The sequence below is a fragment of the Colias philodice genome, chromosome 24 (genome assembly GCF_061535455.1).
Source record: "Colias philodice isolate Cphi_HAF_F1 chromosome 24, ilColPhil1 Martin Lab GWU primary, whole genome shotgun sequence".
Taxonomy (NCBI): Eukaryota; Metazoa; Arthropoda; class Insecta; order Lepidoptera; family Pieridae; genus Colias; species Colias philodice.
The window spans coordinates 2,226,990-2,251,893 of NC_143109.1; the positions used below are offsets into that span (position 1 = coordinate 2,226,990).

The 24,904-nt window shown below is 33.6% G+C and overlaps 1 protein-coding gene and 1 long non-coding RNA gene across 8 annotated transcripts in view; one reads left to right on the forward strand and one right to left on the reverse strand.

Moving 5' to 3' along the window:
* The window catches only part of dati (zinc finger protein datilografo), a 105,443-nt gene that overhangs the window by 61,019 nt on the left and 19,520 nt on the right, over window positions 1-24,904 (reverse strand). For 2 of the 6 annotated variants that reach the window (XM_089710229.1, XM_089710228.1), the window contains exons 2-4: window positions 5,533-6,058; window positions 3,516-3,605; window positions 1,452-1,550 (exon numbers count right to left, since the gene is read on the reverse strand). In XM_089710229.1, coding sequence (XP_089566355.1) covers window positions 1,452-1,550; window positions 3,516-3,605; window positions 5,533-6,033 — 690 coding nt within the window. In that variant the 5' untranslated portion in view covers window positions 6,034-6,058. Of the gene's footprint in view, window positions 1-1,451; window positions 1,551-3,515; window positions 3,606-5,532; window positions 6,059-12,719; window positions 12,903-24,904 lie in introns of those variants that run through there. The other 4 variants (XM_089710230.1, XM_089710233.1, XM_089710231.1 and 1 more) reach the window with 4 other exon arrangements.
* LOC149477637 (uncharacterized) lies at window positions 17,518-19,630 on the forward strand. 2 transcript variants are annotated; one of them, XR_016317578.1, is made up of 4 exons: window positions 17,518-17,696; window positions 17,815-17,891; window positions 18,474-18,601; window positions 19,524-19,630. It is a non-coding gene; the product is annotated as an uncharacterized LOC149477637 (long non-coding RNA). The 2 variants fall into 2 exon arrangements; XR_016317579.1 differs by having other exon boundaries at window positions 17,518-17,633.

Genomic DNA, 24,904 nt, shown 5'->3' on the forward strand with positions numbered 1-24,904 from the left:
CTGTCAAACATTGAGGTACCTACCTATAACTCGACCGAGTTGTATCTACAGATGGAATAAGGAGGTAAAAGGTCTAATCTATACTCTACAAAAAGGAGGGTTCAAATTTTCATATTATCGAGTCTCTGATAACAACATGTTTGATAGCAATTCATATTTGTATTTTGTAGTGAAAATGGCTTGATGGATTGGATCGAAGGTTCATATTTTTTTCTTGATATTTACAATCTATTCGTCATATTAAACCATGACGACCAACCATGCTTATTTTTTAAAATACCTAGTTTAAAAGTTATAAAAGCTACCAAGTCATTATTAGTGTTCGAAACTTCGAGATACATACGTTTTAAATTCGTTTAGAGCTTTTACAAAGACGTAAAGTGAAACAAAAAAATAATTACTTTGAATCTAATGTAAAACGTGATTTATTATTTATTTAATTAACTATTTCGAAGACTTATAAACGTATATAGGTAATATACGTAAAATCAAACACAAGCAATGTTTTTCTAAAGAATAATAGAGATCTCTTGGAATAATATTTTCACCTTGAGTTTGATTTCATGTGACACTAAACATTTAAAAGGTAAAAACTTCTTTCTAAATAGGTACCTATCTATTAGGTACATGATTTTGCAAGAAACTAAACAGATGAGTTGCTATTTCAAATATCTTTCTGCGTCTCAAATAAATAAAACTGCTGACTTTTATATGGAAATGTTGAATACGCTTCATTTTATTCAAATAATGAAGAGTTTGCGTTAATAGATTGATATTATTAGTATAATAAAAACATTTAAAAATGGCCAGACGAAAATATTTTCACTACCTAAGTACATAGTGCGTTTATAATTATAAGCTAAACTATGAAGAAATATTAATGCGTGATAAGCAAACCCAAGCGTAGAGTGTTGTATAAAGCAAAGTGAAAGAAATAGAAGACAAAGAATTTATTTAGCAGTGAGCTTCTTGTTCTAGAAATTCATAGAATTTTTCTTTTAAGAAAATATTTTCAGCAATATTATGTTTTATCATTCATATGAAGGCTGTATCATATACCTATTAAAATAATTGATTTTGGTTGTCTTTTATAGAACATTCGTAATTATTACCTATATCTGAGGTATTTATAAACAAAATATCTGAATAAAAAGCTATTTGTGTGAACACTGAACATGTAAGAGCTTTAGATTACAAGTTATCTAGCTTTTTTATTAAATTTTCTCATAACTCACTGCTAAATTGAAGAATACGTGGAAACTCATTCGAATTACATAATTAATTTTATTAATTAGTTTTACACTTAAAACATTCATATACGAATTATGATAAAAATATGTAGGTTTATTTTATACTACTAATTAATTATAGTTGCTATCGTTTCTTTAGCTTTCTAAAAATCGATTGAGTTGCCACCAGAAAAAAAGACGAAAGTAAAAAATAATAATTACATCGATATTCAGGCTATTCAGGTAATTTACCAGTGCGAATGGCAACATTGAGTTGCGATCGCCAATCGGGACTTCCCCTGTTGGTGACTGCTGGGGTTGCTTGCAACAAAAATACCATTTATTAGTTTTATAGCTAAATATTCCTGTAGAAAAAAGGGGAAAAAATGTCTTGTAGAGGGAAAAATATGTATAAGTTCGTTGGTAAAGATGTGATGAAAATAATAAATGAAATATTTTTTTTGTATGGAAGTAAAATAAATATGATGACATATTGAATACTAGAGGTGCGCCCCGGCTTCGCCCGTGGTACCTACATATTATTTCGCAATAAAAGGTAGCCTATGTCCTTTCTCGGGTATCAAAATATCTCCATACCAAATTTCATGCAAATTGGGTCAGTAGTTTAGGCGTGATTGAGTAACAGACAGACAGACAGAGTTACTTTCGCATTTATAATATTAGTAGATATGGATTATTTTTTCAATTGCTAAGGCTCTAAATTCGTGTTTATCTGAACATGGTATACTTATGTGATAAAAATAAGATCAAATCTCTTGAAATAGTCTATAATAAATGTTATAATATAGTTATAGGTATGCCATGTATTTAAATTGCCAATTATGTAAAGATTAATTTGTCTGTAACTCGCTATCTATGCAACAGACAACAGTGTTAGGTATGTAAACTTATGTAAATTAAAATCAATACCTATATTATGTATTTATTTATAATAATATATTCTTATTTGCTTTGTTCATTAATAAAATATAACTATTTAAATCAAATTGAATCTATGTTTAGTAGTCCGGGATACATCGCCCATTTTTGCAAGTGATTACTATCAAGCTAATTTTTCGTGAGTAGCTTTATTTTGATGAGATGCCCAATAATTTCATGTACAAAACTCTCGATTGTGGTAGCTACCAGAGGAAACAAGGATAAAATATTTTGATTTGATGGTTCTCAAATATTAATTACTAACTGAATGTTTTTTTTTGTTCAATCTCAAGATAATTATCTAAATTATTCGAAAAAATATTTGTCCTACAAAATCTATGGTTTGATCAAAGAGTCCCCCTTTCCAATGTGTATCGATAACGAAGTCATCATAAATGATTACTAACCAGCTGTTTTTTTTATTTTCACTTATTTAATACTTATATAATTCAACAGACATATTGTCCTACAAATTGCGTAATAAATATTTGAGAACCGTCAAATCAAAATTTTTTATCCTTGTTACCTCTGTAAGCTACCACAATCGAGAGTTTCGTACATGAAATTATTGGGCATCTCATCAAAATAAAGCTACTCACGAAAAATTAGCTTGATAGTAATCACTTGCAAAAATGGGCGATGTATCCCGGACTATAGGTATAATCTATCACATTGAATCAAAGAAGGTTCTTCATATAACTGCTGGTTATTTTCTCCACTGTCTTTTTCATTAATAACACCTTTTTAATTGTTATCATTTCTGTGTATGTAATGAGTGTATGAATTAATTACATTTGAAATAAGAATATTTTGATGATTTAACTTAAATATATTTAAAGAACTTAATCATATCAAAAGCATTTTATCTAAAGCGTAAAAAGCTTGTTATAAGTAATGTGAAATAAATAAATATAGAGCTGAAGTACCACCACAAACACACACCAAAGAGAATAAAATAGATATAGTTATAAAGCAAAGTAAAAGGTTTAACAGGCATGGTCGATATTAGAAATAATTCAATTAATAAATACTTAGTAGGTATATAACTAAAGACTTAAAACATATTATATCTCTATAATAAGAAAAACAAACCTTACCTATTCCTTTTTAATATAGGTACCTCTATTTTAAAGTTATTTCACAATCCAAATCACGACAAAATGAAGTAGCCAATGTTTTATTTAATTCAAATTTAGAATTTTATCAGGCAAAGGTTTTTCTTCATACAGCCTAATTTCTCTACTTCTAATTACATCATGCCAGTTAAACCTCAGAAATCATAGCCAAAAAAAAAGAAAAACCAAAAGCGTTCGATTTTCAAACAAACCATAGAGAAAGAGTATTTACATCGACATTATTGAGTGAAGACAGTAAATTTACCAGCGCAAATGGTACGAGTGATCTCTCGCTCATCGTGGAGTCCGCTGATGGAGACTGCTGTTCCGTTCGCACCAGTGGTGGTAAGCACGTGAAAGAAAGAGATGCATTGTTAATAATATGATTAATAATTTGTGTCAATTTTTCTAGTTTTTTTAATATGTTTATATTCTTATTTATATTAAAAATTGATACAAAATATCATATATTTTGTAGAGGTTTTAGAACGATTGATCAAATTATATATACATAGACATTGTTACGAGATTTTAATTAAAACTTTGTAATTCTTACTTATTATTTTAGATGTAAAATATTTCACATGAATAATTAAACAATTCAACTTTAAGTGTAGACACTTCAGTTATATTTTGATTTCAACAAAAAACACATGACATGTTTTGAGAGCAAACTCTTCACGCGACAAGCGTAACATTGAAAAAATTTAATAAATCAAATTTTAATTAACCGTTCTCCGAAAAAAACGACCACAAAGCGTATTCCGCGTTGAACCGTTAAATCTAAAAAAACCGATGAATACGAAATTCGAACTGGATATCGAAAACCGGTTCCTTATTCAAACAATAATTTAAAAACAAAAAATGGAACGAGAACAGATTTGCAGTAACAAATAACTGTCAACACCCTTCCGTGAAACAATAGCCGATGTAAAAATTAAAAAAAATAAAATCACAATGAGCCCCTAATCCGCGCGCCGTGGGAACAGACAAATGCAAGGTGAGCCAATCCGAAACTAATTTAAAAAGTAATATTCTTTTGTCTTCCATTTTCAAATTTTAATTCAACATGCATTGCGAGCTGTTCTAAATTCGAATTCACTACGAATTTTGCTACATGTATTTTTTTTGCGTTTGAAAATTGTTAGATAGGATTTTGCGAAAACGCTTGCTTTGGAGATTCCATAATTTGTAAGTCGTTTGTATTGTAAATTTGTAAAATATTGTAAGTAATTTTTTATACGTTTGAAAATTGTTAGAAAAAAAATGTACAAATTTAACATTTTATAATACAGTAATGATTTACAATATTTTTTAAAAGACAAACAATTTTGATGGATATTGTTCCGGAAATTGTAATTATTTTTATAACTCAAGTAATATATTAATAAAAATAATAATCGGAGTTAGAACATGAAAAATATAAACACGAGCCGCCAACGTAAAACATGCCATATGTCCAAAACAAACATTTGTATTATAGAACCGAACCGAAACGTTGACATGTTGATCACATACTAATACAGAAATAATAGAATTATCACTGATTATCGTAATTTACATATCCTTTGTAAGACCGGATGCGACATAAGGACAAAAACGATTTAATAATAAGTTTGACGCCCGGCCCTTAACCCTTTCTTCGGTAACAAAAGCTTTACAATATGTCTTCTTTTTTTAAGGAAGTTGAAATTTGGAACAAGTTTTGTACCTTAGGGTCAGTTCCGTTCCATATCTTGAAGACGATAGACGTTCCAATTTTAAATCGGATTAAGAAGTTTGCACTTGAATTTTAAATTTAGTTCGAAGTTGAAAATTTTGGAGACAGGTAACTTTTATTTTATTTTTTACTTAAATTTGTTTTTTTTTCTAATGCGTTTTTTAAAATATTTTGTCATTGTTTTGATTAATGCTCGTATGACTTTGAATATTAGACGTCTTGAACTTTGCCGGCGGGGAGCGATAGCTACTGAATTAGTGAATATGCAAATCTAATCGCGTTTTCTATTTATAAATTGTTATCTAATTTCACTTATTTTATATTAGGTAATTTATTGAAACTGCATTTTTACAAAAATAGAGAGATCTATTTTTTTTTAATTGTCAACAAAAATAATAAACACCGATTTTATTTTATTTCTAACTCGCGATGGGGTCGTTTATTAATTATAATCTTAGCTCATGTTACTGCAGTTTAATCACAACATTAGCACTTCATCATCCTGATCACCGAACTGTCCAAGACTCACCTGTATTTCGCCGACGAGCTTCTCAGCCATGATCTTGTGGTCTGGGGTTGGCGGCTGCGGCGTGGGAGCCGGGCCGGGCTGCTCGTCGGGCTCCTGGTGCACCGGCGAGGGCGGCCGGCTGCGGCTCCAGAAGTCCTGCAGCTTGAAGCGCTGCTCCGGCTGCACGGCAGGGATGTGCAGCGACAGTGGAGCGGCCCGCAGGTCCAGCGCGCTGCCGCCCGCCGCTGCCTCGCCGCCCTCCGCCGCCGTCATCTTGAACGAGTTCTGCAGCCAACTGGCCACGAAGTTGTCCTCCTCCTTGGGCTGCTCCAGGAGCCGCGGGAACGGCGGCGCGGCGCCGGCTTCGAAGGCGCCCTCGCCGCCGACGCTCTCGCCTTCCTCGGCAATTTTTGGTACTTTCGCCTCCCTCGGTGAGTCTTCTACCTCCTTCCGGTACTCATGGAGGTCCCTGTATCTCTCCTGGAGCGCGAGGGATATGTTCTCGTTGAAGTACTTCAACATGAATTCCAGTTTGCCGCCCGAGCGTCTGCGGAAGAGAGGTTTGAGTGCGCGAGGGAAAGTGACCTCCTCGAGGCGCGGGCGGGATACGACTAACTTCTTGGTGGAAAACTTGCAGCGTCGTCTTGCGGGGAGGGGCGGACGCGCGCGCCTCGCGAAGACGCCGCGCCAACTAGCAAGACGCGCCGCCCCCGCCTTACGCGCCGCGAAGAACATCCCCACTGAAGGTCGGGCGCCTGCGCCCACAATTTTTCCGCGGAAAAATGCTCAAAGAAAAGACGGCGCGCTCGGACGCGCGGCGCCCGTGTGAACCGGACCTAACTCGGACCTCGGAATAACTATCGAGGGCGCGCTCTCGCTCGCACGACCCCTATACCCCACCCTTCGCTGGAGCGAGACGCCCGATCATTTTTTCTAAGCCATAGGGAGGAAATAAAGAATGGGTTTCTTTGTGATTTTTTTCTTGCTCTATCTCGCTTGCACTTAGGGTGATGAATGGGGTTGTTTCGCGTTTTTAAGTATTTCTTTCCGTTCCGCCTCTTCTATTATTGAATTTTTTTGCGCTCAGGCGGGGCTTAGATTATGGGGTTCTAGCCAACGGCCTTTTAAATGCGGCTTACTTTTTTTACCTAATGAGCGAAAAAATGAATCACACCCTCTGTGAATTTACCTAAACTAGCTAGCCTTTAGAATATACCTTCTACCTATGATGCGTTCTAAAGAAAATGCGAGTAAAATGAAAAAAAATATGTTTTCTTTACAGATTCGTCTCGTAGCAAGTCTAAGACAAGAAAACTCGAACAAAATTACACATTACAAAGATTACATTTCTAAGGTTGATATCGAAGAGGAAGGGTTATTTACGAGGTTTTCCCTTCGTTTTCTCGGAGCACTGTAAGAGCTACCCCACGCTAGATGGCGTAGCCTGCTACGACGCGGACGTCTACGCTTTTCGCTTTATTTGAAGAAAACCAGTTTTTAATATATTTTATTATCTAATTATATAAATAATGCAATTATTGTTATAAGTGTAGGTACCTATATTCTATTAAAGTATCAAAGGAATAATTATCGTTTTATTTATTAACTTGATAATTAATTTTATGAACAATTGCTTTGCATAAAAATGCGTTAAATATTACGTTGAATCTATTCTAAGCAATTATTAATAGATATTAACCTTTTGTGAACAAGGTATTGTTGTGTTATGGTTAGTATCTTACTTATAATGTTTCTAAAGATGTTTTTATAGATTTAAATGTTCAAGTATGTAACAATGAGTTTAAAATATACTAGGTATACCTAGGAATGCTAAATTTTTATTTACTTAAGTACCTACCTATGCAATGCGAAATATTTGGCAGGAAATATCAGACTTGAAATTTTACCAGAAAATGAATGTACGATATAGGTAATTAGGTAGGTTACCTAAATGATTTTTATGTGCAAATATTTCTTCAACAAAAAATATCAATGTTAAAAAAAAAGAGCGTGTGTACCTCCCGAGAACACGTTAGATACCAAAATCGTCGCCTTACTCCATGACGTGACGGTATTGCCATTGCGCGATCTGAAATTTTATTCTGAACGCGCCTAAAGAAGTTTCACATCAAAAATCCGACTCAAATGAGGTCTGATGAAAGATAAATGTATTTTCCAAGTACAGCCAATTATACTGAGTCATTAAATAAAAACAATGATGTACGGGCGTGGCTGTGGGATGGTTTTTTTGTCACGGTACGTGGGTTCGAGGCGGCGCTAGGTAAATGTAAATCGACTTGTAATTCGTAATAATGCTAATTATTTTGCATCTATTCTTGGTCAGTATTTTTTCTGTACCTACTTATTTAATTGAAACAACTTTATCTATGATAGCCATCCGTCTAAGTAAACGAAAGAAAAATAGTTTAGAATTTTCATAGCTTTTTCTGTAGGTACATAAAAGGTTCATTTCTAATCAACAAAGGTTGATTTCTAAGTGCATAATATTTATAAAAGGACCATGCTTTAGATATGAACCTTGGTTGCTTTAGAAGTAGGAACTTATAATTCCACCCTCGCAAATATTGAACGCGAATCACAACCCTTTCAAAATGGTTCGTATCGAAGTTATTTTAAAGAGTGACTCTGCTAGATTCAGTTTGATTATACATATTATTAAGTAGTAGAACGATAGGACAGTTATTTGGCATTATAATTATGTTGCAGGTAGGTATATAATATTATACCAACCATACCATAACCATAACCAAAACCATAAATGAAAAAATTATGAAAAATTAAAACCTTGTACCCATATAAATAACTTAGGTTGTATTCAGACCATTAAAATTGGTAATTTCATCCCGATCTGTGCAGCCGTTTTGACGTAAAAGAGTAACAAACTTCACAACGCATTTACTCATAGATACCTACCTATACTACTTACTAGTATTATAATATTGACTCACCTCAATACGTAGATAGGTAAGTTTAAAATATTTGTTATTTTATTTCTTCAATAATAAGATGGAGCCACGTGTCCAGCGAACGGACGGACAGCTGTTGGCCATTGTTAGGTATACATATTTCATTTAATATCCTGTGCTGTATCGATATTGATACTATTTTAACAAATTGGACTATTTATTTTGAAATATCTATAGTAGAGATAAACTACGATAACATGGCGCGCCCCTCCAAATTACTGTTTCAATGTGTGTAGTGAAATACAAATATTTAAATATTATATTATTATTATTTATAATAATATAATAATTAAATTATTAATTTTTATTATTATATTATATTATTATATTATTTATTATGAATTTCACAAATACTTTCAAACGTTTTGAATTTTGGAGGGGCGCGCCATGTTATCGTAGTTTATCTCTACCTACCTATTAGTAAACAGCAGTTGTTGTTTTTTGTGTTAAGAATTAACTTTGTCTTTTAAATTTAACCAAATATGCAAAACATCTAGGTACCGCTTATTAGTTACCTCATTAGTCAAGAAATTAATTAAATGGTTTAAAAATGGTTTTGTTGGATGTAAAAATTTAAAATATGAACCAAGTTGTACATAATAAAGTTACAATTAAAGTCAAGTAGGTATGCGCTTGCGCAAATTAGACATTTTGGAAAAAAAATGGAAATACAAATTTTTCGATCGTAAGCACTCTCGCTTCGCATTAGGAGTCGTGTAAAATTTAAAACACAATAAACATAGGTATCTAAAACAAATCTTGTTCATACATTGTTTCTTATACCCGCGCAAAAATGCATCATTCATTCATTCATTCAAAGTTTAACCCTGCAATGCGATCGCACTTCAAAATCTCGTTTATGCAAATCATAAAGCACCTTGGGGTCATTTTTTGCAAACCGGTTATGTCTATGGGAATGTTGATTGTGCGATAAAGGGTTGATTTGGCGGTCTTTTTTGTGACACTCTTCCGTGAGAAAGTGTATCTATTGTCTTTGGTCTGTTATAAGTTGGTAAGTTTATGGATCTCATGAATGTTTGAGGGAGTGTAATAAGGGAGAATTTAACAAGGTGGTTGTCTAGTTTGACGTTGAATGTTGGTTGTAAGGTGATAGTTACTTTCGTCATACATAGAACGAATTAAAATTGTCTGTAGGCACTAGGCACCTACGTCTTGGAAAAGACATGACATCGTATTGTCTTGAAACAAAAGCTGCTTAAATCATTAGATAGGTAGGCTATTTTAAATAATAGGTAGTAGAATTTTATAGGTATCTTTTCAATATAATGTGCATCGTTTGCTTTAGCTTCTACCTGAAAACACGTAATCAAAATAGTTGTAGGTACCTACATATCCGCACATCTGGAAATAGTTTTTTAAAAGCCCTTACATTATAAATAATAGGTACTGGCCTAGTTAATTTCCACAAGGATAGAAATCAATTTAGAGTCCTTCTTGCTACCATCCTATATTTAAAATAAATTCTTGAAGTTTACGTATCAGGTTCATGACAAACTTCCTAAACAAAATTGGGGTAAATTTAACCATAACATGGATTTTTTCCAATTCTATAGATTGCGTGGAAAGGGTTATAAGAAAGCAGAAACTCCAGGCAAGGGGTAGTAATGACCGTGGACACGCACCGCGACCTATTTTTAATCATTTTTCGGTTAGACGAAGGGTTAGCTGGAAATATGGAACAGGCTTTTTTTCATTAGCTAGGTACTTATGAAGCTATTATTAATACTACCTATATTTTGATGATCCGACTGATAATTATTATGAAACGTAGAGTCATAATTTTTATTTAGCTGTAGGTAGAGAGGAGAGAGACTTAGATATATCATCTATCAAATCACTAACGACATAATACTTAAATTATTATTAGGGTTTTCATTATAGGTAATTGAGACTTGAGAAAATTATTTTTATTACTTCAGAAATATAGGGAAATAGGTCTTCTGCTTATTAGGGTTTAGGTTGCGTATAGCATAGGTTGCGTTGCGGTGCGTAACACAGTAAAAATTTAAAACTTACAACAAAAAATATATATATGGGAAAAATTTTATTTTAAATTGCTCTACACATTGTTAAAATTACACATTGTTACTCATTGCAAAAACAGCTGAACAGATTTGAATCAAGTTTTATTAAACAGATAGATATTATCTGATGATACTTTGTCCCTATAATGACATTCAAACCAGGGGCAATAAAATGAGGTTGATATACTAACAGAATATTTTATTTAGATTACTTTCTATTGAGACTGATTAATGTTATAATCTTTAGCAACAAACATCTTTTAAGTATTTTTTTAAATGCGAAAAAATCTACACACGTTTGGGATAAGATTTTAGTTCACAAGTAGGTTAATATGTACATTTTAAGACGTTACAAATGTACCAATGAGTATTTTTCTTACTTCAACTTGTAAGTTCGACTCTACGCTCTAACAATTTTTATGATTTAGTTCGTAAGTTTAGTGCATACCTATTGCCTATAACCTATAGTCTATAGATAATTAAGTCAAGAGTTGATTCGTTTTAAATATCAATTTGAATGTACCTACCAGTTGATTGCAATTAAAAAAAGCCCTCCTAAAAAGTTTTTTTCTTCTAGGTATACTATCCATACTTGGCGAGCCGGTAAATATTGAAAATTATTGATGGTACTATTCCGTGACTACTGACGAGTGAGTCCTTCCGATCAATAGACAGACGAACAACTCTACATTTTTATATTTACTTTCATGTTTTGTTTGAACGCTTTACAAATTAGCTTGCTTTCATTTTCGAATAAATGCTTTAAATTCGAATTATGTAAATCACATAAATAATATATTTTCATAACATGTTGTGTTTTATTTTGTCCGTTTTAAATTATTTATTCGTAATAGAAAAAACTGTAACACTCCAAAAAAATGTAGCGAGCATTTTATTTTGTATTGACCACGTACCAATGAAGTAACCGCAACTTATGCTGCTGGTTAGCTTTTTATACTGCGGTAAACTCTTTTAAAGCAATAAATAAAACAACATCGATAAAAGAATAGACGAACACGACATCCTAAATGTATATCGAAATTTAATCATGCAATGTTTTATTAACCTAACATTATAAAAAAGACGACTTAAAAATTCATCACTCATAAAGTCACGAAAAAAGCGCATAAAAAAGTCCCCCGACAAACCAACCGTTAAACAGTAGCATTACACAAAGCCATCATAAAAAACCGTAAAAAGGAAAAAAAACCGTCTAAACATTGCGTGTCAAACATCACGGGTTTCTAAACGTTTAAAAAACATGTTAATCTTGACACATTTTAAAAAAAGAACACGAAAAATCGCCCCTGTGCTTATCCACCAATAAAAAAAAAACTCGTGTCGATGGTTTGAAAAAAGAAGATAATTGGAGGCGCGCGTGCCGTCCTACTTTTTTTTATTCTTTCGAGCCGTGGGGTGAATTTTTTGTGACAATTAGAGAGGCGTAACACCATTCAGCCGACAAATTGTAGATTATAAACTTTTAAACTGTTAACGCTGTATAATTTAATATGGGTCGGTTATTTATGTTGATTTAGTATTCGTTTTTCAGTTTGTGATGGACTTTCACGACATGGTAGTTTAACTAGTTTTATAGGTTATGGTGATCTTATTCAGGTTAGTCACATCCATTATTGTGGATCTACTAATTATTAATTTGTTTTATATTGTAATTCACTTTATCTACTAAGGATGTTACTCTTAAGGAAAGTTATAATAGATTCTTAAATTCGAAATAGATCTAGTTTCTTGTTATTATTAATGAACCAAATTGTTTACGGAATCAATAATTGAAAATGCTTGATAAATAATAAAAATAATATTGGACCATCAAAACTAGAACAAAACAAGATTAAAATAAAATTAAACACGCATAGTGACATCTAGCGAAACGAAAGTTTATCGTTTCTAATTGGAAAATTATATTAAAATTACAACCTGAATTAAATGCATTTACAAATGAAAATAACAACGCATTTCCTTATCTCAATAGATAACGCGAATCAAACACATCCACAAATAAAAAATAAAAAATAAGAAAAAATGCATAAAAATTGCATCCCGAAGCTACAGGTGTCAGTATACTTTAACAAACGTGGCATTTATAGTAAAATAAATAAAACTTAAAATGGAAAAATATTAAAAATAAAACTATTACGTAATGGAAAATTTTTACCTTACAAGAGAGAGAACAACCACCCCGCGCTACAGCTTCTTATAAAATTTCCATTTAAAACAGTGTTCATTATCTTTTTTCTAACGAAAAAATACATTTTAACCAATCACGTAACATCCTTAAGTGTTTAGTGCAAGATGCAAATATTAACTTTAATTTAATCGCGTTAAAATCTAATTTAATTTGTCTTATTCCGTTGTTTAAGACGTTCATACAGCGACGAAGAAGTTGGTCTACTTTATTGGACTGTAGTGATGGGACGCGATGATCAAAGGTTTAGTCGAAACTTAAAGACTTAGCTATTTATAATTGACACATAAGTGTATTAAAAGCTATAAAACAGTGATAAAAAATTATCCAAACGTAAAGCTTACGTGTTCTATTAATTTATTTAACTTATTCTTATGCCATTGAATATTTAACGTCGCCATGGATCGACATTGAGGTACTAAATAGTTTGACATTAGTGCAAAATTTAGTCTCAATGTTACATAAAAATGTAAAAAGATACTGCTTTGTATGATCCAACTGGTAGGTGGTAGGATGAATAACAGATAAAATATGCACATTGCATGTGCATTGTGCAGTCTGTGTTGTAAGAATCTAATAAGACATCATTGAGAAACTAATAAGAAGAATATCGAGTTAAAGAAATTGAAATAAATCATGGTTTAAATCCCTTTACATACCTAAATATAATAAGTACCTAAATATAGTAAGTCTTTGATGCAACTTTCAGTGGTTTTTTGTTGTGAATAAACGAATGAAATAATTATATTTCGATCTCTATTTTAGGTCTATCGATCAGTAAATTGCAAATTTTCAATATTCATTTAGTATCCATTAATTACATTTTAAAATGTAACAGACGTTTACAAAATCCTATAAAAACCGATTCTAATAAGTAATTTCGAATAAGAATCGACTAAACACAACTTTTAATCGACCGACTAGTCGAGACATCAGCACATCACTAGTTGCGTATGTGTGCGTTATCAGTAAGTACGTATGTAGATAAAATTTTGAAAAATCCTCAACTTTTCCGCGATAACCCCGCCCGGAGTAGTGGAAAAAAAGCTTTGAGCACTATTTATAGTATGGACTTTATTCTATGAAATTAAATAACATAGACTATAAATTATCTTAAATTCGTATAGTTGTTAGTTCATACAAGATTAATAGCCATGACTGGAATAATTTATATGAGAAGATTGCTTAGTTTTAATAAATTATTACAGTTAAAGTCAAGCAATACCTTCAGCTTGTTTCAAAATACTCATAACATGCTTACCTATAGGTATAAGAAATGGCAGATTGTACCTACCGTAGTTTATATTGCACTTATAGTTTCATTGGATCAAGTTCCTATCTATTGTTTTTATACAAAGCGGATCCTTTTAATCAATGACCATGATAAAGAACTAGGAACGTTTGTTTTCAAAAATAAGTTTAGTGTAAAGATTTTCTTTGAAGTTATTAAACTAAAATATGTGAGAATATACATAAACTAGCTGGTGCGTTGTGCGCGGGCTGCAAGCAGCCCGCGAGCCCCTTTTGCCCCTGGGTAGAAGCAATAGGGCAGTCATTTAAAAATGCATCAAAATTCCCCGTCAATTTTTTATTATTTGCAAACAGTGATTCCACAGTCAATCGGAAGTGCTTATAAATACCCAATTCAAATATTTTCTATTCTGGAATGCTGTCGACCTTCGAGGGTGCGTGGTGCGCGGGCTGCAAGCAGCCCGCGAGCCTCTTTTGCCCCTGGGTTGAAGTAATAGGGCAGTCATTTGAAAATGTATTCAAATTTCCTGTCCATTTGTTACATCTGCTAACAGCGATTCTACAGTCAGTCGGTAATGCTTATAAATTCCCCATTCAAGTATTTTCCACTTCGGGAAGCTGCCCAAATTCAAGGGTGAGTGGTGCGCGGGCTGCAAGCAGCCCGCGAAGCATCTCAGGGCAGAAATCATCAGTCAGTTGAAAATGCATAAAAATTCCCCGTCAATTTGTTATTATCTGCTAACAGCGATTCCACAGTCAATCGGAAGTGCTTATAAATTTTCCATTCAAATATTTTCTATTCCGGGGGGCTGTCTACCTTGGAGGGTGCGTGGTGCGCGAGCTGCAAGCAGCTCGCGGCTCATCCCAGGGCAGAAATCTTCAGTCAGTTGAAAATGCATAAAAATTCCCCGTCAATTTGTTATTATCTGCTAACAGCGATTCCACAGTCAATCGGAAGTGCTTATAAATTTCCCGTTCAATCATTTTCTATTCCGGGGGGCTGTCTACCTTCGAGGGTGCGTGGTGCGCGAGCTGCAAGCAGCTCGCGGCTCATCCCAGGGCAGAAATCTTCAGTCATTCGAAAATGCATTTGAATTTCCTGTCCATTTGTTACATCTGCTAACAGCGATTCTACAGTCAGTCGAAACTGTTTATAAATTACTTATTCAAATATTGGTTCAATCCTTGAAACGTGATCCCCGAATTTCATCATTTTGAGCTGTCTAATCGATAGCAGGCAGTGATTTTTCATAATAACTGTTCAAGAGTTTACTTAACACGCTCGTCGCTTCGCTCCTCGCTACTTATTTGAATATTTACGTCGGCCGCTGACGTGACTTGCTCGCTTCGCTCGCTTGGCTAGTGCGGTAGTTCAAAAGTAACCTAACTCGCTCGTCGCTTCGCTCCTCGCTACTTCTTTGAGTATTTACGCCGGCCGCTGACGTGACTTGCTCGCTTCGCTCGCTTGGCTAGTGCGGTAGTTCAAAAGTTAACCTAACTCGCTCGTCGCTTCGCTCCTCGCTACTTCTTTCAATATTTACGCCGGCCGCTGACGTGACTTGCTCGCTTCGCTCGCTTGGCTAGTGCGGTAGTTCAAAAGTTAACCTAACTGGCTCGTCGCTTCGCTCCTCGCTACTTCTTTGAATATTTACGCCGGCCGCTGACGTGACTTGCTCGCTTCGCTCGCTTGGCTAGTGCAGTAGTTCAAAAGTTAACCTAACTCGCTCGTCGCTTCGCTCCTCGCTACTTCTTTGAATATTTACGCCGGCCGCTGACGTGACTTGCTCGCTTCGCTCGCTTGGCTAGTGCGGTAGTTCAAAAGTTAACCTAACTCGCTCGTCGCTTCGCTCCTCGCTACCTATTTGAATATTTACGCCAGCCGCTGTCGTGATTCGCTCGCTTCGCTCGCTTGGCTCGTGTGGTAGTTCAAAAGTTAATAAATATTTTCTACTCCGGGAGGCTGTCGACCTTCGAGGTTGCGCGGTGCGCGGGCAGCAAGCAGCCCGCTGCGCCGTCTTTTGCCGTTGCTATTCAATTACCCTTCCTACTATGGAAATTTCCATACAAAATTTTTGAAAAAAAAAATTTCGCTTTTTACCAAAAATTTTTATATGCCTGGAAGCGGACCAGGTTTTGAAGTATTTTTTACTAAGGTGACCCCGACCTACCTGTCACCGGTTCAGAGAGCCGTTGAATTTCCTGATGTATGGAAAATGGAAACCAGGGGTCGGAGAGAGATTCTGAGTATGCAGTTTTGTAAATCTGACCGATCAGAGCACAGACGTCAATTTTCAGACCGATCGTGAAGTAACCGGCGCCACCATCTTGCCTCAAAAAATCGGCCATTTTTGAAAAAAAAATTGCGTCCAAATTGAAATTTCTCCATTGCCCTGGTAGCACCCCATCTTCCTGATCATTTTTTAGTTCTACACCCCCCACCTATCTCGCGCCGTTTCGGAGAGCCGTCGAATTTTGCGTTGTATGAAACTCGGAAACCAGCGGTGGAAACTCGATTATGAGTATGCCAACTTAATATGCGGCTCGATTAAAGCCCCTGTGCCAATTTTCAGCGCGATCGGACCAGCGATGGCCGTTTTAGAATTTGTATGGCGGCGGCCATTTTTTCCGCCATTTTGAATTTTTTTCACTATCTGTGGTAATTGCTCGAGGTCTACTACAAGTTTAGTTCGAGCACCCCAGATGTAGCTGCTACCGTTTGCGCGGGCCGTTGACCGTCTCCGCGGGCTGTGAGAAAGTTCAAGATTTCGGATTTTTCTGGATATCCTGGGAGCTGGGCGAGTACAAACGTGGTGAGAGTGTGTTTCCGCGTTGCGCCACCTCGTCTAAATTTACGTTTTTATGTTTGCGCCAAAAATGGAAAAATTCCAAAATCGAGCGACCCACTATGGCTCCCTGGTAGCGTCCCAGGGTGGTGATCATTTTTAGTTCCGGGACCCCCCACCCAACTCGCACCGTTTCCGCGGGCCGTTGGATTTTCCAATGTATGAAAGTTGGAAACTGGGGCTCGGAGCCACTCGAACGGGGCACCGATCGATTCGCCGGCTCGAACAGAGCACGTGTGCCAAATTTGAGACGTAAGGATTCATAAACGGCGATTTTGGCAAAGTACGGCGGCCATCTTGTTTTCGCGAAAATCCCCATTTTTACACCTCCCCTGGTAATCGCCACCAGTTCCGAGCATTTTTTGTTCAGACACCCCCCCTCCAGGTATCACCGTTTTTGCGCACCACCAGGGGTCCACTCGGTATTCGAAGGTGATCGAGATCGCTATATTTTTCCTCTGGTCGATCAGAGCACCTCTACACGATCACGTCGTTATCCCCCCCACTTTCCGCATAGTTTCCGAGAAAAGCGATGTCAGTGAGTGAGTGGTAGTGTAGCTTTATATATATATGATAAATAATATGAGTTAACAAAACCCGTCCTATAAGTACAGCACATCTTATAAATAAACAGTATGACCGAGAAGTATTTATTTGCAATCCTTATCATTCGCTACGTGCAATAGAGTATAGAGTTCTTTGTGAGAGTCTAGATAAGCTGTCTATTATATGTACTAGGTTTTATAATTTCATACGGGTGGGGAATGTAGTGCGCAATTCGAGTGACGGTGTAAAATTTATAGCTTTTTTTTTCATAATTTGAAAATTAAAAAAAAATGCTTCTATTATGAAGGTTTTTTAAAATACTTATTTCATGAATACTTTTATACATACATCTATACTCGTTATTTTTATTTATTCTAAATTTAGTTGCTAAGTATAACCTACAGGTACATTTTTTTCAATTCCAGGATTGCTTCAAACTATCTGAATTTAATTGATGAATACAAGAGACACATTCGCTAACATTACAATGTTTGCACACAAGGTAAATGTATTTTTTTTAATGAGCTTTACTTTTGTACTAGTTTAAGATATTTTAGTTTATAAAATATAGTTAGATGTATAGCATAATTTGTAGGTTGTCTCATTTAATATAAAATATTTGTATAATCTAGTCGGTATCTAATTCGTTTATTTGGGATTCAAACCTAGGACTAAACGTCTATAAATAATTGAAAGTGACCAAGGAAGACAGTAAATTGGTTTTAATTAAAACATTTAATTACTAAAGTTATTTTCAATCGACGTGCCATAAAAAGATTTATCATGCGCCTGCGCAACTAACGGCCCCTCGCGGGCGGTATAAATGGGACTAGAGATCTTCTAAATATATCATTTTAGTAATTCATAAAACAGTTAGGCTTAGTTATAGATACATTATTTTATGAAAAATCCTTGTTAAGACTGTTTCTTTCAAAATCTACAAAACCAATTTGGGTGAAATTTTGAACATGGATAGTTCGTACCTAGTATACCTACTCACAGTCTTTTATAACTTATTAGTTGAATCTGTTCCCAAAAAAAACCTATAAAAATACATGTAACATTTAAAATTATTTCTTTGCAGACATTCCGATGCAGTCCGATGAGAAGGAAATCCACAACGAGCGGAGAGATGCGAAAAATTATTCAAAAGAGAAGTCAAATTGAATAAATACATGTTTGACTTTCAGTTTAACATGCTCTTCAGCAAAGGTAGTCTTCTTTATGAAGAAATGTAGTAGGTACTATATTAAATATTTTTACCATAATAGATGTTCAAAGGATTCATTTTTACTCAGATAATTTTATTCTACTAGGATGAACTAGGTTTTTCTACCTATTTAATAAACTTCTAGTTTATACTTAAGACGATATTTAAATTTAACTTGACCCATGCTATATAGCTCCGACTGACACACAAGAGTAGGAGATAGACACGATTATGGCACAAGGAACAGGAATAGAATTGAAATGCCATTTTTCCGATTAGCTAAAGTTAAAAATTCATTTATGGGTCAAGGTATACGCTTATATAATAGAATTCCTCACAATATTAAATTGTTTAGTAGTTCTAAATTTATAACTTATATAAAAAATGTACTAGTTCAGAGAGCGTACTACAGTATTCAGGAATATATGGACGATAAAGACCCATGGAGGGTTATCGCGTAAAAACCACAGGACAGTAATTCTTTGGCATATTATGATATATTATGTAGTTAGATAAAGTTACATATTATGCAATATTGACATAATTTAAAAGAGCAACTATGGAGTTTCTTGCCGATTCTTCTCCATAGATACTGCTTTCCGAGAGGTCCAAGGTACCAAGAGGTCTTCCTTACTGGTGCTCTCAACGTCTCTCTCGTAATAATAATTGCTTGTTACGCATTGCCAAGAATGTATAAAAAATTCTTAGAGTAGGTTTCTATCATCGGTTTAATTTCTATTGAATTTTTTTTTTATTATTTTCAAAACTTATTTTTTCCTAAGGAAGATTATTTTTACGTTATTAGTAGTAGATATCAAATGAAGAGTTATTTGTACTTTTTCGATAACTTTAGTACTTTGTTTAATTTCTCGTTTTAATCATTCCGCTTTAACTTTAGGTGAAATCTCATCTTTCCTGTTTCAGAAACTCAAGGAACCAAAAAAGAAAGTCAAATCTACTTAACACTGAAGTTTTACAAGTAGGTACTTAGAAGAGAAAGTTTTGTTGTTGGTTGCTTGCTCCTCCGATGAACCCCTTATATAATTTATGCTGTCTATTTTTATACATAAGCCTTATTGTATATGCTGACACAAGCCCGAATTAAAAAAAAATAAGAAATAGTTTTATTAAACAGTTTTTAATAGTTTCTGTGAAAATGTACCCCATCCCAAAAAAGTAAATGATAATAGGATAGGATTATTAGGATGTATGTATTATCAGAACATGACTACAGTTAAAAATAAAATTATACGTGTAATTTGAATTTATTTAACAACACTTCCTACTATAAACGTACAATTTCTAAAACATTCCACACTATATTTAAAGCCTAATTAATCAATAGAGCTCTAAAGTATAAAACAAAACGCTATCTCCTTACAGATCGGCGCACTAAAGGACTAAGTACGCCATAAAATAAAAGACCGACATTAGAAAATCACAAAGATAAGAAAAATAAATCAGGGCCCACGCACGCGACCAAAGAAATGGAAAAAAGAAGTCCTAGCCACCAAGGAAAAAATCTTTGCAACGAGCAAGGCGAACGACCTGCGAAAAATAAGACGAATAAGTTCCCGCGCACATGTTGAACCGCCATTTTTTTTATCGCTATCCCGCTCTTGCGCCGAAAAACGGTACAAAACGCGTGGGTGCGAGCGAGACACCCGGTTGTTTCCGTGCATGCCCGCTTGGCGCGCTGGCGTGCTGTGAAAATGCTCTTCCTGTTTTGACTTTATGCGTTTCCATTTTTGTTAGACCATTATGTTTCGCTAAAATAACATCGTGGTACATAATGTATAAATTATTTTCTATTTCTATGCTCCTATTGTAACGTATTGCGGTAATAAATGCATACTTATAAATTAGAGTCGACCATCAGCCCGCAGCTACTTGGTTATTGGATGTTAGAAGCTATTATGGCTGTGCCCCGCGGTTTTACTTATTAATTTGAAAGAATCGTATGACTGTGAAAATGTAGACAATAATATGACCTCACTTGACCTATCAAAGTAACACTAATTTATTGATTTCTTTTAAAATCAGAAGTTGCGATTGTGCATTTTTCTCTCTACATTATAAATTAGTGTACCTACCTACCAATCTGCAAATCATTAAGTATATCAAACATATACTTACCTATATTTTAATAGATTTAGTTTTATTAGATCTATCTTCAATAATTAGATGGATAGATGATTTCAATCTCGTATTTTATTATTTAACAATATAAATGTATATAAAATATTAGCCGTAACGGCCAATGCTCTTAAAATATAATTTCCCATAGTAATGTATAAAATATAATCTATTCAAAATTGGTACAATATTAACTGACGCAATTCAAACTGTTTTCTCCGTTAACTCCGTCTGCAGTTCAATTAAGTGGTTATTGAAATGGCGCAAATTTTTATTGTGTCACTCTCACTTCCTTTGCATTTAGCCTGTTATAACTTCACAACTTTAATAAATAATAAATATCTAACAGTCCTGCATGCGTTTTCTTTTTTATAATTTTGTAGAGATATACCTGGAATTAAAATAGGAAGAAGGAAAAATACACGAATGTTTTTTTTGTGTAACTACTTCCAACGATACATTAGGTATATCTATACCTATCAAATTTTTTTAAATTTTACTAGCTGCGCTTCGCGGTTTCACCCGCGTGGATCCGCTCCTGTTGGTCTTAGCGAGATGATAAATAGGTAGCCTATAGCCTTCCTCGATAAATGGGCAATCTAACACCGAAATAATTTTTCAAATCGGACCAATAGTTGCTGAGATTAGCGCGTTCAAACAAACAAACTCTTCAGCTCTATCATAGTAGTATAGATACCTACTTAGGTACTAGATACTTTACATAAAACCTCAATTTTGAATTTATAGCAATTACTATGACTCGTACACACCTAGTTTATTTAAGATTTACCGTTTTTAACTATCAAAAGCATTTACCGACTAATCGTAAAATACCTGATCTAATTATTTCACTACTTTCTTAACGAGATTTTATTAATATGTTTATCGGGAAAATTATATTCTAGTGGGGCATGGGCTTAATTATGAAATGGGTATTAATATATTTAATACTAAATCTATCTCAATTTTTTTGCAAATAATTTCAATTTAATTATAAAATATATTGCAATAAAAATTCTACTTCAGTTTTTACAAAAGGTAAACGAAATTCTTTAAATTTTTACAAGTAGATAATATTATGTCAAAATATGTTTTAACAGTTAACTTGTTAAACGTTATTACAACAGCTGTTGTGACTTGTGGGTAGGAATATAATACCTATAATTTTATTTTATAAATCGACTAACTGTGCCCCGCGGTTTTACCCGCGATGCTCCGCTCCTATTGCTCTTAGCGAGATGATAAATAGCCTATAGCCTTCCTCGATAAATGGGCAATCTAATACCGAAAGAATTTTTCAAATTGGACCAGTAGTTCCTGAGATTAGCGCGTTCAAACAAACAGACAACTTCTTCAGCTTTATAATATTAAGTAGGTATAGATTTCTTTAGTTATTGCTGAGAATTCTATTAGAATAGAATACTATGATCATAACTATTTTTATTGGTATCTTGAAAGGTACTAACGTTTTACACTAACTATTGTGCTAAGGACTTTCAAATAATCAACAAAGAATACAAGAGGAGTCCATTCTTATAAAGTACTTGAACATTGTGAGCTAGGCCTTGTCCAACCTGTTTTTTCTCTCACTATCATATTACTGTAATATTCTAATGTAACAAAAACCCGTTACATACATACTTATTACGTTTTTATTATTTTTCTATTACGCAACATGCATTAGCGAAGATGGATTTTTTTTATTATTTTTTACGAGATAATCATTAGCGGTAGGAGGTAAATTATTGTTGTAGTTATTGGATATAATGTGATAATATGTGTTTCTGAATTGTAATAACTGTTTTACTTCTGATGTTAAAGAGGATTGTATAATATTAAAATCACATATAAATCTATATCATAAAAAGCATGAATTAATAGTGAGTTGAAGTTATTTCTTTGTATTACCTACTAATTTCTGCATTATAAAAAACATACCTAAAGGACGAAATAAAAGAAAGGTTTCTTGTTGGCTCTACATATTCTTTAAGCTGAACATTTTCTTCTTTTCGTATCCAGTGCATGTACTTAAATATATACCTACCTACTTCCTAATTATAATAATCACCAGTGCATATAAATAGATACCTAATTACTAGTTAATCAACAGATTTCCTAAAAGAACTTAATACTCCATTCTTATAAATGTTTATAAAATTTACAAACAAATACAAATTATTTAAATGATAAATCTGGGTTAAAATTAGTTCCAGTAATAAATAATTTACATGATAAATATAATAAAATGAGAACTACCTACATAGTTAGAAACAACCTATATAGAGCTTTAAAATCTTTAAATATTAGGTACTTAACAGTGTATAGAAACAAATCACAGTAAGAGTATAAGACTTATGTATGAAAATATAGAGCGAAGTAAAATTCGTTTGTTTAATGAGTCATACCTAATTTATGTAAAATAGGCGGTATAATAGAAGCCTACATAATTAGTAATCAAATACAGTTAGGAAATTAAATTTTATAAGATAGTTAGTCATTTTATATCATTTATACTTTTTATCAAATTATTTCGTTATAGGATCCTATTAGAAACTTTTGTTTAGGGACAGTAATTTTATTTAAATTGTTTATATTATTTTATTATGTACAATATAGATAGATACATAACGTAATATAATGAAGTAAAAGTGTATCATTTAAATTATTTTACATAGGTATGCTATAATTTGGTAACATAAAAATTTGAATGAAGACCAACTCTATCAAGGATACCATAATATAATTTCATTATTTCAAAATATCATTTCAAAGTATTAAATTTGAACGTTAAAATATTTTCCTCGTTTGCATCTTAAACGTTATTTTATACCGTTATCGTCAGATTTATCTCAACTCAGATTTCTATACCGCCATAAATACAAAGATCACACTAATCACACGCTTTTATTATATAACTTTAGCCTGAATACCTCAAAATCCTTTACAATTGAACAGTGATTTTAAAACGAATTCTCATGTTAGAGATTTCGTAAAAGTAACCCGCAATGGAGCCTTCAAAACTATTGACAAGGTAGTTTCAACCTTTTATTTATAGTCATAGAGTTCAATTTTGAGTTGTCTAGTTCAGATGTCCCCCCTACATAACTGCGTGAGTCAACATGCGCGGGCGCAGTTTTGCAACCGAAATTCTACTAGTTTTGAGACAATGGCATTATTAGGATAGACGCCATCTTGTTTTAGTGAGGGGATAGGATTTATTATCTGTTTATATTTTATTTGTAGTATTAATATTTTTAACAATTTTTTTCATGAAAAATATTTTACATAGGGCATTTGAAAATGAGAACTGTGTAGGTACCTAAGCAATAATCATGAAAAAATGTATTATGTTTTTTATTATTGTCTAATACGATAGGTACCTACAATTTTCAGTACCTCATACCTTTATATAGGTATCCAAACCAACCTTCTTATATGCGTTAACTTTATAAAAGATCCTAATTAGTCAGTTATTAAGATAAAAATACAGTTCAAAGATAAAATTACCTACCTATAATTGCATTAATAATGAAAGGAATACCTACCTACATGAGAAAAGCCAAGTGTAAGACTTTCTAAATGCTCCTAGGCATGGAAGTATATCATCTGCTTCCTAGGTTAGATAGTATAGCATTAAAAAATAAGCTTTTAACTAACGAGTACTTACAACATTTACGTAAAGATTTTTTAAATCTAAATTAAAAAAACAGGGAATAATTTTGGAGAAAATAACTAACTTTTTTTGCCTATAATAAATGAAATCCAAGATCATCTATAAAAGGACGCATACCTACCTGCAGGAAAACTCAAATAGGTATTTTTATAGTTATTCTTCATCTGAAAAGCAGAAATTTTTTAATCTTTTCTCAATAAAATGTCACCCATGGGCCATGATCTCACCACAAGTCACAACAAAAATACATTCCTTTCCTAATAATATTAATATATTACATAAAAAAACCTATAAATATTTTAAATAGCAATAGAAACCTATCCTTACCTATCTCTCAAATAATCCCATACAAAATAACATTTCTTTTAGAAATACAACACAATTTCTATAAGAAATCGAGCGAACCCGGATGTTGCATAACCCAGCCATTAATTGCATTAATCCATGTAGGACTGTAGGTACGCAAAATGCATAAGAGCCTGGCTTTTATCTGGAT